Source organism: Oenanthe melanoleuca, chromosome 9 (genome assembly GCF_029582105.1).
Source record: "Oenanthe melanoleuca isolate GR-GAL-2019-014 chromosome 9, OMel1.0, whole genome shotgun sequence".
NCBI lineage: Eukaryota > Metazoa > Chordata > Aves > Passeriformes > Muscicapidae > Oenanthe > Oenanthe melanoleuca.
The window spans coordinates 24,304,767-24,321,606 of NC_079343.1; the positions used below are offsets into that span (position 1 = coordinate 24,304,767).

Sequence of the window (16,840 nt, forward strand, 5' to 3'; positions counted from 1 at the left end):
CATGACTATAGGACACAGTCTGAGCCTGCACAAGGGGAGGTTTAGGTTGGACATTAGGAAGAATTTCCTCACAGAAAGGGTGATCAGACGTTGGAGTGGACTGTACAGGGAGGTGGTGGAGTCACCGTCCCTAGAGCTGTTTAAGGATGTGGCATTCAGTGCCATGGTCTAGTTGATATGGTGTTGGACTCGATATCAGCTGTCTTTTCCAGACCAATTGGTTCTGTAATCATCCATCCATCCATCCATCCATCCATCCATCCATCCATCCATCCATCCACCCACCCATCTTTCCATCCCTCCCACACTATGGTGCTCAGCATGGACACACATCTCTCTGACTCTCCCCTCCTCAGGCCCAGCTAACCCCCTCCCTCCCATAGCAGCCCCCAGCCCCACCAGTAATGAGCCCAGGGGCATGGTTCACTCCCACCCCAAGGTCGGTGCTGCAGCCAGAGCCCCTGGCAGTGGGGTGACACACAGGGCTACCAGCCCCAGCCCAGCCCGTGGCAGTTCCAGCAGCAGTAGGGCCAGTAACTCTTGCTGGTTCAGCTTGGTACAGATGCTATCAAACCACATCGTGCAAAACCCTGCCTGGCAGCCACCCATGGGGGCAGAGGTTTGTGTCTCCCTCTGGGGAAAGCCACCAGCTCCCATGGCTGAGGTTGACCCTGCTCCCTGTAACACACCCAGGCCAGTGCAGGTTCCCCTTCCCTAGGGTCCATCATCCCAATATAGCAAATAGTGCATGTGAGGAATGACGGTGGCAAAGCAGGATCCTGGATGCAGCTATGGGAAGTATGCTATGAGGCTGCTGGCAAAATCTAGCCACAGTCTGAGCATCTTTGCCAGACAGAGGACATTGCACGAGCAGGCAGAGAACCACTGAATGGATTTCAGCAGCAGCCATTCTGGCTGGTCCAGGTCAAGATGGGAGAGAAGGTTAAATTAATAAACAACTTGACCTGTACTTGCTCACTGAACTGATTTATGAAGCATTTCTCCTTTATGGGTGCTGGGTTAAAGCCAGACAGTTTTCACTACAACTCTGTAATGTGTATCAGTTGTAACTGGAGAATAACCTGTCCAATCCCTGAAAAGCAGAGGCAGACAAAGGTTAACATCAGGAGCTGGCCACCAACAGCATGGCAGCATGCACAAACCCCCTGGGCAGGAGCAATCTTTTCTCTCTTCTCTTTTCTTTCTTTCTTTTTAATTTTCTCTTGCTCCGTGATGCCTCCCCATGATAAACCCCCATTAGGAAGACACAGTTTTTCTTTTCTTCTTCTTTTCAAAGCCAGTAACTGTATGGCATAAATTTCCCAAGGACGTCTGAAGCTTTGCCATGCTCATCCCAGGCTCTGCCGCCACCACCAGCCTGGTCTGGCCCCTCCTTTGCTTCCTAAAGGCAAATAAGAGAGATTAAAGGAGACTCAGTAGTCGCCTTTTGATTTAGGGGAGGTGCTTCAGTGGAAGGCTGGTGGGCTGCAGACAGCAGGCAGAGATTTAGTAAAATCATTTCTAATCAAGTCATCTTTAATAAAACCATTTCAAGTCTTTATGTGGGCACTAAAGCAGTAATATAAGTACTCATTATTGTCTTTCTTTTGTACTTCAGTTGAAAGTTACCTTCCCTCTACAATGAATAATCACCAGCCAGAGCAGCCAGCCAGCCTGGCCGATCCCCACGCCTCGGGTCTGGCAGCACTTCTAACCCCACAGCTGAGGCACGTGCAGTGCCATGCCCAGGCTGCTCAACCACAGGCAAAATGCTCTAATAATCCCAGTGGCACAGCCCTGGCAGCACAGCCTCGGCACCACCAGGAGCTTTGGCTGGGGACTCTGCCAGTACAGAGTGCAGGGCTCAGTGGGCCTCCATGGGACACTTGGAGCTGTGTTCAGTGGCATGAACTGGGAAAAGACACTCAAGGACAGGCAGTGCTGGTGCAGTGGGAAAAGGAGGCTTGCTCCACCCCCAGCAACCCATCCTGGGGCAGGGAGGTTTGAGGGTAACCTGAAGAACAAAGATCTCTGCATTTAGATTGGGATGTTTTTCCCACATCCCACATTGCTCTTCCCCCCCTTCCCCCTCCCCCACCTTCCCCTATTTCTAGACTGAAGTGCTTCAGGACAGTTAACTGCAGGTATTTTCTACCACCTTTGTGGGACCTACTTAAGCAATGCCCAAATTGCCCTCATCCTTGCAACAGATACATTTCTGGGTACTTCATAAACACCAAGGAATTATTTCTGTCTGATGATGCCAGCACCACTGTGAGGATCACTTTGAGCAGAGCAGTGCTGAAGGAGATGCAGTCTGGGTCATCCAAGTGACATCAGAGCTAAAGTAGTAATTGCATATTTCTAATTGCCATGTTTCTCATCCCTCTCCCGTTGCTCTGCTGTGCCTACCTGAGCAAGACTGAACACGACAGCCTGCTGCTCACAGAAGACATTTATGCATGGATTAATCACACTCAGTGAAAAGGGACACTGAGATACAGCTGCTGTCACAGGATCTGCACAGAGGCAGCTTGGCACCAGAGTGTGCGTGCCAAGAGCACAGCCAGGCAAGGAGGGCTGGGAGGAGAGGGGCATGCTGCTGTCAAGTGTGATAAACCTGTTGAATTGCAGCCCATTCCCATATGATGCAGTAGCTACCACAGCATGCAAAATGAACACAATTTTTGCTGCTGGGCTTTGTACAACTCAGCTCTCTGACAGAGGTACTCAGGCTGGACTGAGGTGTTGTCCACCCTGTGCATCACAAAACCTCTCACCACTCCTTTGAAAAGCACTGAGTGCCCAGCACTGCTGGCTCTTTGGAAGGTGGCCACAGCTTTGGGGATTCTCACAAAACCATTGCATAGACAAAGCAAAATCTACTGCCATTCCAGCACATTGTAATCATTGACTTGGGCTTCTCTCCCAACTTCTTCTGCCTTGGAGCCAAACCACTGCTCAAGTTTTTGATGCATATCCTGAGAATTATTTAGCAGCAGCAGCAGCAGCAGCTCTTTTTCAAAAGCCAGTGACAACAGTGCATTTTTGCCTAAAGAAAACTTCGTTCTTTCTGGACAACTTTTTCTCCATTTTCCTTTAAGGAAGCACTGGGAGATCTCAGGACCATGTATCTAAAATATTCATGTGATGGCTATTCATTATTCATGTAGGTTCACAATGCTCAATTCAGCGGTACTGCCAGCCTCAGCCTGACAAGCAGACCCATTAAGAAACCCTCCCCACAGCAGCCCTGAAAGAACACCAAGACAATTTTGCTCTGTGCACAACTGCAGCTGCTTGAACCCCCTTCTTTCCAGCTGTACTCAGAAGCAGGCTGGCACTGTAGGAAAAGTGGGGGCTCGTTCCACAAGCTTCCCATCTTTTGGTGAAGGTCTTGCTCCTCTTTAGAAAGAGCAGCATGCTGAGGAAACTCAGAAGCAGGGCTGTGTGCCAAGGCTGGGCCCTGAGAAGGCACCAACCCCGCTGGGGCCCTCGGGTGAGTTTTTTAGACACCACTTCTTCCACCAGCCCTATGAAGATAAAATCACCTCCTTGCCTGGCAGGGTGGGGGCAAGTTAATTAGAGAGAACTGCCTGTCTCTTTGAAGGCACAGAGCACCGGATGGGAAACCGATGAGATTTCTGCAGCTCCCATTGTGTCAGCTCTGCGGGGAAGTCTCATCCTCGCTGCCCACTGCTGCCCCTCCACATGGCCCCATGTTGGCAGCGCCTAGGATGCAGCGTTGAGCAGAGGATGCTGCCCAAACACCACCCCCGTGCCCCTGAACTGGCAGCATGCTATGAAGACAGATGTCCAGCACCAGCCCACCGAGCCAGCCCCTCCGAGGGTGCCGTGACACCCAGGGGAAGGCTTTGCTCCTCTGGACACCGGCTGCCCTTCTAATTATAGCAGGGGTGCAGGAAGCGCCGGGGCCGCCAGTGCAGGAAGCGGGGTGTGCCGCTCTGGGTGACTGAAAAACAACCGGCAGAGCTGTGCCGGCACCAGCACGACCCGCCGACAGCAGAGCCCCAGGGCTGCTGCCGGCCTTCGGCACCCGAGCAGCGCCGGCATCACCCTGCGTGCCCCAGGGGATCCGGGCCTGCCAGTGCGTGGAGCTCCCACAGCCTGCACATGGCCCGGCACCACCTGTGCTCCCAGCCCCGAGCCCTGCCAGGGCACACCCGCTGCAGGATGGATGCTGCTCCCCTTCAGAGAGGGCAGCGGGTGGCATGCAGCTTCCATTAAAGGCTGGTAACGACCCTTCTCCCTGAACAGGTCACACTGTCCCCTGCCCTGCCAACCCATCTCAGGCTGTCCCCACTCCTGGTGACTTGCTGCTGGCCAGACCTGGATGTTGGCTGGTGGGGCTGGGGGCCACAGCACCCTGCCTGCCACCACTGGTGCCTGTGAGGCTCAGGAGCCACTCAGTCTTTCCGCTTCATGGAAAACTCTGACAGTTCAGCATTTCCTTTGTCCCAGTTCGGAACAAAGAGTCAAAACGTTGACATGTTGCATAGTTATAGAGACTCTGACATACTTTGTTTCGGAACATACTGAAATGCCAGTTTGCAGTGTTTCATTCTGACTGTGTCACTTCAGCTGCTGCGACACAAGATGTACTATTGCTACCTGGGGGGAGAAAGCCTGAGGTGTTTTCATACACTGACAAAATCACGACATTCCCATGAATTATTTTGGTCTTGTCATATCAACTTTCCCCACCCTTCTCCCCAACCAGAGATCTGCATCAGCTCCAATTCCAGCTGCTGGGCACAAAACCCATCCCTGAAGTGGGGCTGCAGGGTTTCACCCTCTCCCATCAGACAGACCCTGGCACCTCCCCACGCTGCACAGGGCAGCCAGCATGGGCAGCCTGGCAGTTCCCTCCAGCAAAGGTGTTGGACAGCTGCCTGTCTGCACCCCAGAGACACTGCACCCCAGAACCTACGGGCTTGTGATGGGGTGTGACCACGGGTTCCAGCGCAGACTGGAGTGGCCAGGGCAGGAGGGGGATGGAGTGGAGGGAGTGGGGTCTGCCGAGGGCCAAGTGCAGCACTCACTGTGCTGCTGGCTCTGGGCCTCAGGGCAGAGATGGTATCTTGCAGATTTTCCCACGCCTCACTGGGGATTTGCATGCGTGCACGAAGGCAGGTGATGCTCGGTAGCTGCTGGGATATTGCATAAATACAGAGCAGGCTGCTGCTCTCCCCCCAGGCTACAGCACCGTGCAGATAAGCCCCCAGCATGCAAGTCCTGCACATCACGGGTGCTGCCAGCCTTGAAGGCCAGGAGGGAGCCTCGTGCTCAGCGGGAAGCAGGCAGCACGCCCTGGCCCCACGGGGCAGGCTCTGCTCTCACTGTGCCTCAGCTTCTCCTCCTGGCAATGAAATGCACATATCCAACCCCAAGCATGGAGCAGGTGCCCCAAACTTAACTGGGCTGCTCCCTGCTGCCAGACTTCACCCAAAAGCTGCAGCACAGCAGCCCAGCACAGAACTCAGAGCATTTTGTGTGGGAATTGCTGTCACAGACCACCATGATTTGTAACATGCTCTTCAGCTGCTGAAGCATGTGGCAATCATCCGTGCCCAGAACTGAAGCAGTTGCCACATAGCAGGAAAGAGCTGGTCCTGAATTAACTGGGCCCATTAATGAAGCAAAGAAAGCGACAATGTTCTGGCACAGCGACTGGCAAGCATGGCGAGCCAGATTCCATTCTCAACCAGGGATGTGACCACAATCCCTGCTGCTGCACTTACAAGTAGTACAGAGGCAGGTATTCTACAGTGCTGCTGCTTCCTAGCCACCATCTGGAGCCCCCAGTGGGTCTCTGAGATGATGATAAGGAAACCTCTATCCCAAGAATGCATTGCAGAAATGGCAGTACTGCTGCCTTGGGACTGGGGAGACCATGATGAAGACACAGGAGTCAGAGCTCCTTCTCTGACCAAACCCCTTAGACACCACTGGGGTTTGCAGACAAATATGCCCAAGGGCTGTTGGAGAGCCACAGGGCACAGCAGCCTGCACAAGCCATGCTGTGCAAACTTGGAGTCTGTGTTCCTGAGCACAGATCACTTCAATTGGGATGGCAGAGCCCAGCATGACTGCAAACAGCCCTGTGGGCATCATTATCAGAAGTGTCTGGGTACCAGCAGCACCCCCTCCAGCTCTAACCTCCCTCCAGAGGCAGCACTGCAGGAAGGTGTGTGGGTCTCCTTGCTTGCTCCATCCCACCTGGAGCAAACACCCGCCTGCTGAGCCACCAGCCCAAGGCTCAGAACAGGTTCCTCTGCCCACAGCTGGAGGCAGGCAGGGTTTTGGCAAAGCAGCTCCCTGGCATGGAGAGACGGCAGTGCCCACGCGTCTCAGAGGAACGGATGGGGCTGCTCTCGGCCTTGCAGCTCACAACTCTGCTCAGGCAGCTGGCAGCTGCTGAGCACAGGGTAGGAGTGGGTCTGTGGGTCTGAGGATCTGTGGTTCAGCAGGACACTTTGAGGGAGGAGGCAGATCTTCAGGCACCTCGGGACTGCCACACAGTTGCTATCGGGCTAGGAGAGCAGCGAAAAGGATGTAGCAACAGTACTTCCTTCAGGCAGAAGAGAAGCAAAAAGCCCTTTATTAAAAAAAACAAACTACACTCTTGTAGATTAGATTGTGGAACTGAGGATAGACTTGATTTCATTGGTGCAAGGAAGGTGACACCCTTTGTCACGTCTCTCATGCACCCTGCAGGTGCTTACCTTTATTATTAATTCTTTCTCTTATGTTTTCTTTGAGCAGCTTGAGAAAATCCAAGGCTGCTTTTCCCTGGCTTTTACCAGTATCCACACCACACCATGCGTGGGTGTCAGATGTCACCTCAAGCCACTGGATTTATTTTATGTGCACAGCAGCATCTTCTGTTTTCACCTGGCAAGACAAAGAAGACAAAAGACAAGTACATTGAATGCTACATGGAGATGAAACAGCTGTACAAACCAGTGTCTTTCTCTCCCTGCTATGCAGTGGGATGGTGCTGCAGGCTGGCAGGAGCTGACACAGGCTGCAGCATAGCACATAGCGCTATTATTGACCCAAACCTACCACAGGCCTCTGGAAACCATGGCTGCAGCCAGGCGTCCCCTGGGACCAGCTGTAGCTGAGCACTCTCAAGGGACAGTGCTGACCACGCTGCCCTCCAGTGAGGGGGGTTTTGGAAATACAAGCAAATGGGCAACTGCTTCTTAATAGTTTTTGATGCTGGTCACTGTGATTACTTGCAATTCCCAAATAATCTGCTAGATGGCATGATGTAATAATAGTAATATTATTAATAATAGTAACAACAATAATGATAACTACATACTGGTTTAATTGACCCAAACTCTAGAAATTATTTGTCAAATAATTTAGGCAAGTGGTTACATATTTTACTTCACAAGTATGTACTGCCTCCCTTTTGTCGAGCATTTATCCAAACCCTGACGAAGCGCCACTATCTGCAACGCCAGAATTTCTGTTCTTTCTGCCACGGATCTGACATATGACACAAGAAGCTATAGTAACAACACAGTGACCAACTTTCTCATTATGTCTGTGAGTGTACTCAGCAACCCCAGCAAGAAATTACAAGACAGCTTCTTGTTCTTCGGCTGCTGCATGTAAATAAAGAGCAAAGGATTACTCATACATAATAACTAGTATTTGCTGCAGGCTCTTCAGGTCTCAGAGCTGGACTAACCAAACCAAAGATCATGTTGCAAGAGCGGGATGTGTCCATGGCACACCCTGGCCGGGCAGGTTGAGGCTGGGGGTCTCCCGGCCCTGGGATCTCCCACAGCGTGGGGTCCCGCAGTGGCCTCGGGATTTTTACCAGTTTAAGAGGATTTGGGGCAGACGGATCCCCCACGGCGCCCTCTCCATTCTCCCCGCCGTGCTGAAAGCTGCAGCAAGGGCTCTGCACGCACCCTCCGCCCGTGGCCGTGGGCAGCGCGGTGCGGCGGGACGGGCGCACGGGGCTCCGCGCTCTCCGCGCTGCGGCCGCACCGCCGAGCGTCCCCCGCTGGAGGCCGCGCTCCGCCGCGGGCGGGGAGGGGACGGGGGCCGCCCGGCCGGGCTGGCACCGCCCCGCGCCCGCCCCTGCCCGCCCCACGGCGCGGCGGGGCCGGGGCTGGGGCCGGGGCCGGGGCCGGGGCGCCGCGGCGGGCGGCGCAGAGCGGCGGCGGCGGGCGGGCGGCGAGCAGCGAGCCGCCGGCTCGGCGGGCCCGGGAAGCGGGCGCTCCGCCCTCGGTGCGCGGGGCCTCCCCTCTCCGCGCCCGCGGAGCGCGGCGCCCGCCTATATCTACGGCCGCGGCGGCCCGGCGCCCGCAAGGATGTGAGGCGGGCGGGCAGCCCAGCCGCCGCCGCCGTGGCATGCCCCCCCGCGCCCGGAGCCGTCGGCGCGGCGCCTAGCCGCGGCTCCGCGGGGCCATGCTGCCCTGGAAGCGGAGCAAGGTGGAGCTGGCGGCGGGCGAGGCGCGGCGGCAGAGCAAGCCCAAAGGGTACGCGGTGAGCGTGCACTACTCGGCCCTCACCTCGCTGGCCCGCGCCTGCCCCGAGAGCGCCCTGCACCGCGTGGGCAGCATGTTCCGCTCCAAGCGGCGGAAATTTCGCGTCACCAGCGAAGACCCCACGTATACTGTGCTCTACCTGGGCAACGCCACTACCATCCAGTCCAAAGGTGAGGGCTGCACCGACCTGGCCGTCTGCAAAATTTGGAGCAAGAGCGAGGCGGGCCGGCAGGGCACCAAGATGAAGCTGACCATCAGCGCGCAGGGCATCCGCATGGCCCACGCCGAGGACAAGGGGCTGCGCCGGCCCGGCCACCTCTACCTGCTGCACCGGGTCACCTACTGCGTGGCGGACCCGCGCCTGCCCCGTGTCTTCGCCTGGATCTACCGCCACGAGCTGAAGCACAAGGCGGTGATGCTGCGCTGCCACGCCGTGCTGGTCTCCAAGCCCGAGAAGGCGAAGGCTATGGCCCTGCTGCTCTACCAGACTTCGGCCACGGCGCTGGCCGAGTTCCGCCGGCTGAAGAAGCGGGACGACGCGCGGCACCAGCAGCAGCAGCTGGTGGGGGAGCAGAGCATCCCGCTGGTGCCGCTGCGCAAGCTGCTCAACGGGCAGTGCTGCTACAAGCCGCCGGTAGAGCGGAGCCGCAGCGCGCCCAAGCTGGGCTCCATCACGGAGGACCTACTGGGCGAGGAGCAGGAAGAGCGGGCCATGCACTGCGACTGCGAAGACATCCTGGAAGCGCTGGGCGAGCCCGAGGGCGAGCTGCTGCGCCCCAGCACCGGCCGCGGCGAGAGCCCGGAGCTGGGCCAGCTCCTCCGCGACCTGGGCGAGCTCAGCCTGGGCAACGACTTGCGCTCGCTGCGCGCAGACCTGCGCGTCCGCCGCCTGCTTTCCGGGGAAAGCACGGGCAGTGAGTCCTCCCTGGAGAGCGGCGGCACGGACGGGGCCGCCCCGCCCGGCAGCGACGCCGAGCAGCCGCCCCCCGGCGACCCCGAGACCGGTTGAGCCCTCGAGCCCATACGGGCGTGCGCGGTGCCGCCGGGGCGCACCGGGTTCCCTCGGGAATGCACGGCCCCGCCGGGGCGCACCGAGTTCCTTCTGACCCTTCCGAGAGTTCACGGTCCCTGCCGGGAGTGCACGGCCCCAGCGGGGCGCACCGGGTTCCCTCCGGGCATGCACGGTCCCTTCCGGGCGTGAGCGGCGCCGCAGGGGCGCACCGGGTTCCCTCGGGGAATGCGCGGCCCCGCCGGGGCGCACCGGGTTCCTTCCGGGCGTGCACGGCCCCGCCGGGGCGCACCGGACCCCTCCGGCCCCGCCGAGGCCCCTCGGGGAATTCCCGGTCCCGCCGGTTCCCCGCGGTGCCCCCGCGTCCCGCAGCATCCCGGGGAGCGGCCGCCCCTCCCGTGCCGGTGCCGGTGGCCGCCGGAGCCGGACCCCAACTCGCCGCGGCCCGAAGAGGGGAGGCGGCCGCGGGCTGTTTACCTCCGGCTCAGCCCTTGAAGATCTGCCAAATTCCTGGAATAGCTTTCCCCGGGGAGGGCGGCGGGAGGGAGGTGTTGCGCCTTGTTTACAGTCAGAAATCTCACATCCGAGAGGCCCCCCCGCCGTTTTCTCCATTAAAATCACTCCATCGTGCTGTCGTGTCCAAGAGGTTTGCACTGTTGTGAAGTCGGGGTTTTTTTTATTATTGTTTTTAAGTTAGACCTTTTTTTTGGGCCCCGGTCCTGTCCCCGGTCTCAATGCTCTAGATCTTTTGCTGTGCAAAAGAAGACTACTTGTGGCTGTTCACCTGTACATAGGGAAATGTATGCAAATACATTTTGTTATTTTTAAGAACACCACCATTGCGATCTCCTCTGTTTGCACATATGTGAAGAAAATAAAGATGATGGTAACTTAAACTGAGGTCACTGTGGCAATTTGGCCTCTGTGTGGATTCCTGTAAGCAGCTGGGAGTGGGGAGAGGTCCTTTGGGAAGTGTTGTAGGTGCAGGGGAGCACTGCACAAAAAGGCTGTTTGAAACATCAAGCGTGATTCCCAAGCTCGTTGGAAATGTTAAACTACAGGAAAACACACTGGGCGCTTAAGGACTCAAAAGGCACAGGGAGGAGGTTTTCTCTCCACAGCCTGTAGTGATGGGCAGGAAAGTATGCTCTGGCTGGATCCTAGTGTGGGGAAACCCAACTGCCGGGCCCTGAGCCTGGGCACTGGGGATGCTGCACAGCGTTAATGCCACTTGCATCCAGATGCTGCAGCTGGTCCCTCACTGCTCACGGTGCCAGCCCCAGACAATTTTATAACCTCACCCAGGGTAAGCAGTGAAGTTGATTAGCCACGGGACTGCCGCGGTATTTTTAGCTGTAAATCTGTAAGTGGCAGGCTCCCAGGGCAGGAGAGATGTTCCGGTTTCATTTGTCCCCAAGTGGAGGTATCAATTAAGAGATAATTAATCTGGCATTTTTGATGTCTAAATGTTTTCCACTGTGCCTGTGCTGCAATCGGTGGAGTCGCAGGAATGTCAATGAAAAGCCCAACCAGCTGCCAGGGCCAGGCCACACTCCTTGTGCAAGGAGCCTGCCTTGGAACTTGTAAATACCTCATTAAAACCCATTGCAAAATCTGCCATCACACCAGCAAGACCATTGTCTCAGTATGAGTCAGCCAGAGGAGGAAGGCACCGTGGTGTGGCTTTCATGGGATGATGGGGAGAGGGGGGATCCCCTCAGAGTGGGCACCTCCTTGCCCAGGCACCTTCTTGCCTTGTGATGGGCAGCGAGATGCTGCAAGTGATGGTGGCACTGCTGGATTTGCTCAGGCCGGCACTGCAGAGACACACCTTGCTAAAGGAATAGTGTGTCTTGCTGCTTTTTCTCAGACAAAGCTCCCTTTGCCTTTCCCAGGGAGCAAAGAGGCACGAAGGGGAAATGAAACACCAGGGAGAGCTTATCCCAAAGTGCTTTCCCCAAGATGGGGCTTGCCAGAGTGCCTGGCTGGCAGCAGGGAACCTCCAGTGCCCTGGGCTGAGGTGAGTGCCCAGATCCATGCCCACAGCTCTGTGTCACTGCCTCTCTGGGGCAGAGGGAGCAGGCAGTGCCTGGAGCACCTGGGAAGCAGAGAGGGCACGCCAGGGGAGTCACAGGGGTTAATTAACTAACCCCGGGTGTTGAATGACCGGGTGGTGTTTGCTTTGTGTCCTCCGTGTGTGCTTAAAGGTGGTTAATGGCCTGAGCTTAGTCAATGCCTTTCCTCTCTCCAGAAGAGCCATCATGTCTGCAACAGTGAGAAAAGGTTTTTATCGCATGCCAGAGCTAAAAGCACAATTCCCTGAGCAGCAGTAGCAGCAGCCAGGGCCTGAAGCGTTTCCCCTTGAAGCCATTAGCAGGGCTACTGTGCAGTTTCCTTAGAGGCCTGTGCAGATCATTAGCCATAGAGTCCAAATCCCTTTGTGCCCGAGATATTTTGGTACTAGAACCATAGAAAAAAGTGTTGTGTGTTATTCTGCAGTGCTGTGTAAGGTTATTCATGTGAGCTTAGCTGCCCTCCCCTCCCCATAGCTGCATGCCTGGGCCTGCAAATGAGAACAAGTGCACGTGAGGAGAAAAAGATAATTTTATTTTCCACTCAGCAAGTTTGAAGGAACATCTTCCTAAAAAAAGGAGAGGAGAAGAGAATGAGACTTTCTCTCCATTAGATTTGAGTAAAAGGCTGAGCTGCTGCTGTTTTTTCCTTTTAAACAAGTAGCTGCTTGCTAAGCTGGAAAGTCTACTGCTGGCTGATGGGCTGGTGTGGGGAGGTGCAGCAGGGCTTTGGGAAGGCCTGTTCCCATACCTGAGGACAAGCTGTTCTATGGTCTCTGCTCGGTGACAGGGCTGCTGCCACCAACAGTGTCCCACCGAGCGTGGCACTGCCCCTGCTCGCGCCGTCGGCAGAGACACCTCCCTGTCCATCATCATCCATCAGCACTAACTCAGCCCTACAGCTGGGCATGGTCAATCAGCCCCTGACACAGCAGAGGCGTGAGGGCTGTGCAAAGAGCAGCACAGGCTCTGAAACTGCTCCCCAAGAGCCGGCAGCCCCATCCCACCGCTGCCTTCCCAGGCACAGGCAGGCACTGATAGCTCTTCCAGTAGGTTTGAACTGTGGGGGAAGAAGTCAAATGCAGGAAAGGTGTTTGCAGAATTACATGTCAAGCATTGCTATCTGCCCCTTGGCTCAGTGGGCCAGCCAAGGAGGTTTCCAGCACAGCCAGGCTGAATGCTGAGCTTCACACCTCTCTGACCAGCAGACAGTGTGTGATGAACTGGCCAGAAAATGCCTATAACGAACAACACATTGCTAGGAAAGGCAATGATCCTGCTCTGAGCCTGACACAAGGAGCTGATGCTTTGGCAAGTCAGCTTAGGTGCTGCACCATGTGCCTGAGGTTCCCTGAGTGTGTTATGGCTAAATAGAGCATGTGATTATTCCAGACAACAATGATGGCTCCCAGAATATGAAGAGATAAGGGGAAAAGAGCCCTTTTTGCTAATACTATTTATTGACTGTGTATTTGCTGGTGTACTACAGATTTTCTCCTGAAAATGAGACTGAGGGTGACTACACAAATGTGGAAGTGTTGGCAGGATCCCATGTACAACTTCTTGTTTTTCTGTGTCCTTAGCATGCCCTTCTCCCATCTTTAGGTCTTCCTCATCCACAACAGGAAAAAATATCATGTGCAACCATAAAAATCAGCCAGTGGTCAAGTGGAATGAGCCAAGTCATGAAATGACTTTTAGCCCAGACTCTAGTGCTGATTTAGATCCAGAATTATTTGCAGTTTAGTTTGGAGATGTGCCTTGCACAGGGCACATCCAGTTTGCCTGAACAGGGGGGATGATGTGGGAACTGCTGGCTGAGGGGCTGCTTTGGACTCCTGGATGCAAAATCTTGATGAATGGCACCAGGTCAAGGATGAAAACCTCTTCCTTTCGGGGGGCTACAGGCAATACTCAGTATCAAGCAAACCCTGGGACAGTTCCAAGTCACCTTCAGCACACACACTGTGAATCTCAGAGAAGCAGGAAGGCGTCAGGATTTCCTCCTTGGCGGTGTGTTGGAGAAGAGCAGCTGACCTGTCCCACTGTTGTTAGTCATGCCCAAGGCATCACAACTGGCCCATTGCCCAATGCTTGGCCATCACACATTATTCAGTGGGGAAAAGATCCCCAATTTCAGCCTGCAGGGAAGATACAGGGCAGACAACCTACTGTCAAACTGTCCAAGGGGTTGTGGGTGACAGCACTGCACAGCCCCTGGTTTTCTTGGGTGAGGGTGGGCAGGGTCCCAGTGATGATGAAAAAAACTAGTGTGCTGCAAGGAGGGTACAATGCCAGCCAGCTATGCCTCACCTCCTGCTTCTCCTGGAGCTGGGAAGAAAAAAACCCTGCATTTCCAAGGTCAGCAGCAGCCCCAGCTCCCGCAGAGCTCATGTGCTGTGAAGGCGTCTCCCCCTCCTCACCCCAGCCGCTGGTAGCAGCAGGGGCTGCTTTCCTCAGCAGCTGGAAGGAGATGATGTGCAAGGACAGGAATGTGAGGGCAGGCAGCCAGGGCAGTGCAGGGACAGCGTGGGGTCCCAGAGGCCAGGCCAGGTCGGTTCATCCGCGGGGCTCAAAGAGCCCCTTGGAGGAGCTGAACTGACCTGGCCTCCGAGGTTCTGCTTCTCTCCACGTCTCCATCACCCACCCCAGACAAGGTGACATCTCCAGCTTGCTGCCTGGTGCCTTGTAGGGGCCTGAATCTTGGTCAATGCCTGGCAAGGTGCATGAGCTGGAGAGGAGCAGAACTGTCCACAGCTACAGCCCAGCAGGAACTCAAAGCTATGCATTCAGAAAACCATGACATTCCCCGTTGCCGGTGGGGGCTCTGCCCAGTGGGAGGGCTGAGTGCTGTGAAAATACTCAGAGAAACAGTTATATAATGAAGGACAAGGTCCCAATCCAGCCCTTGGCTCGACAAGGCAGCTCTGCAAGGAGCTGAGCTCCAGGCTGCAGCTGCCCAGCACCTTCCAAAACCAACCCTGGTCACTGTAGTCCATGCTGCTGCTGAGGGGTGGAGGTGGGAGAAAGGCTGCAGAATGCTTTTTCCCAAGCTGGGAAGTGTTCTGCATGCTCAGACTTGGTAAACCCAAGAGCACAGCTCTCATCTGTGGCTTAAATCAAGCCCCTTTGATGGTAGGAACTGGGTAGGTCTGGGACAGGATAGCCCAGGACTGATGAAGGTCAGGGTCTAGCTTGAGGCATCTCAGCTTTCATGGCACTGCACAGATGTCTTGGGTGGTACATCATGGCATACATCATCTCTGCCTATGCCCCAAAATGGGGCACATATCCTCAAACATATGTTCTCTGCTCTGTGGGAAGGACCCTGGAGAACTGGTCACAGTAAAGGGCTTTGCCTCCTCCTGCTCGGAATGGAGGGCAGCTGGGTAGCCCGCCTCCTGCAGCTGGTCCTGCTGCCACCCCACAAAGAGGGGTGGCATGCTCGGTGTCACACCTGGGTCTGGAGATCCCTGCTGCTCTGGCAGGGAGCAGGGGGACACAAGGAGAAGGCTCTGGGGTGGGATTCAGCGCTCCTCCCGCGGCACCGTGAAGTTGCACACGGTCTGCTCGGATGCATGAACAAGCTGAACTGTGACACTAATTAGAGCTGACAGTGCTCCTGGAGGGAGCTGGCAAAGCAGCAGCACCAAAGCTGCTGCTGCTGGGTCTCTGTGCAGAGCCAGGCTGTGCACCAGGCTGGCCTGGCAGTGCCATGGCCCTTGATCCTGCCACACTGGGGGTTGTGCTCGCTCCAGCTCCACAATCACAGTGGGAGGTACATCCTGAGCCCCAGGGGACAAGAGAGGCAGTGCCCAAATCCAGCCCCACCGACCATCCACCCAGCATTGCTCTGCTATTTCCAGCCAGCCCTGACTGCAGCTGGGCACTGCTTTTCCCAGTCCTGCACACTTCCCTCTGTCTCTCCCCTCCTATTGGGGCTCTTTGCCCCCAAATTGCTCTGCCCTCAGCACCTCTGTTTCTCACAAGCTCTTTTCCTACCCCAGTTTCCTGCTGAGTAAGAGCTGCCACTTGCTGCTGTTTCACAAATGCCATTGAGGATTGCCTGCACTGGCACACAGTGCAGGGAGCCCAGAGCAGTAAGGATTCCTCCTCTGCTGGGCAGGGAACAGTTAAGGGAATTAGGATGAAAAGTTGATACAAATCATTTGGTAGCTCCTGTAGGAAGATTGCAATTTAGCTTAATTATCATAATTACATTTTCAATCTCTCTGCTAATACTTATGAAACAATAGAGTCAAGTGTGAATGCAGCTGCCTGCATTTCCTACCAGTGACTTCTCATTCTTCTGCTTAAAACAAGCCCGTGGGGACATTGAACCAGGCAGCAGGAACTTCAGGTGGGGATGTGGTATTTCCCCAGGACCTTGTTTTGGGCATTGGGAAGCCTCATTCCCCTCTGCCTGGCACAGGGATTTTAACTTCAGCTCCAGGATCAGCAATATGATTGTTTGAAACTAACCCACTTGGGTGTAAAAACCTCATCTCTTCTGCTGGAAGTGGAGGAAAATAGTCTGGAAATATTTCTTTCTGAGCAGGGAGACCCACACTTTCTCTGCCCAGTCTGTGGTTGATGGCCCCCAGAGGCAGCTCCATCCATACTCATAGTGGCCCAGGAGATAAGACCAGTACAAGCAGAGAGCCAGGCCTAGGCAGCTGCTGGCAGGAACATTCATTTGCAGCATCTAATCAAAGCTGAGTGCTAGTGATGACTTCTGAACATGGCCAAGACCATGTTTGCTCTTCAGCCTGCTCCTGCCTTTGCTCACTGGGAAGAAATGGATGCTTCTCAGCAGCAGAGGCAGGTTCTGGGGTCTGTGCCCTGCCCACTGCCTTCTCTGGGGGTCCCAGGAGAGCCTGACCAGAAGGTGTCTTGCCTGGGTCCCAGCAGCAACAGGCAGCATGGCCAGGGGGCAAATGAGCAAGGGGAGGGTGCAGCCACAGAGAGCTGAGTTTGTGCTGTCTCCATCATGCACAGATGCCTGAGGAGCACTCAGGACCATGGCAAGTCCTTCCCCATCCCAGCATCTGCCTTCATTTGAGATGTAGCACACAATACCCAGGTCTCTGTGCTGCTCTGCCCTTGGCTCTGCAGCAGCTGCTCCACCCCATGTCCCAGTGTCCACCCCATGTCCCCCCAGGCATCCCCAATGCCTCCACACATCCAGCTCTGATCAGAGCAGGACTGGAGCAGGTGTGTGAGCT

At 55.6% G+C, this 16,840-nt stretch overlaps 1 protein-coding gene across 1 annotated transcript; it reads left to right on the forward strand.

Moving 5' to 3' along the window:
* The first annotated feature begins 8,200 nt into the window (after window positions 1–8,200).
* FAM43A (family with sequence similarity 43 member A) lies at window positions 8,201–10,443 on the forward strand. Its single transcript, XM_056498572.1, has one exon. The coding sequence runs from the start codon at window positions 8,455–8,457 to the stop codon at window positions 9,541–9,543; it is 1,089 nt and encodes a 362-aa protein (XP_056354547.1). The 5' UTR covers window positions 8,201–8,454; the 3' UTR covers window positions 9,544–10,443.
* The last annotated feature ends 6,397 nt before the right edge of the window (window positions 10,444–16,840 follow it).

Coding starts and splice junctions, on each gene's coding strand:
- FAM43A (XM_056498572.1), top strand. CDS start 8,455: ATGCTGCCCTGGAAGCGGAGCAAGGTGGAGCTGGCGGCGGGCGAGGCG.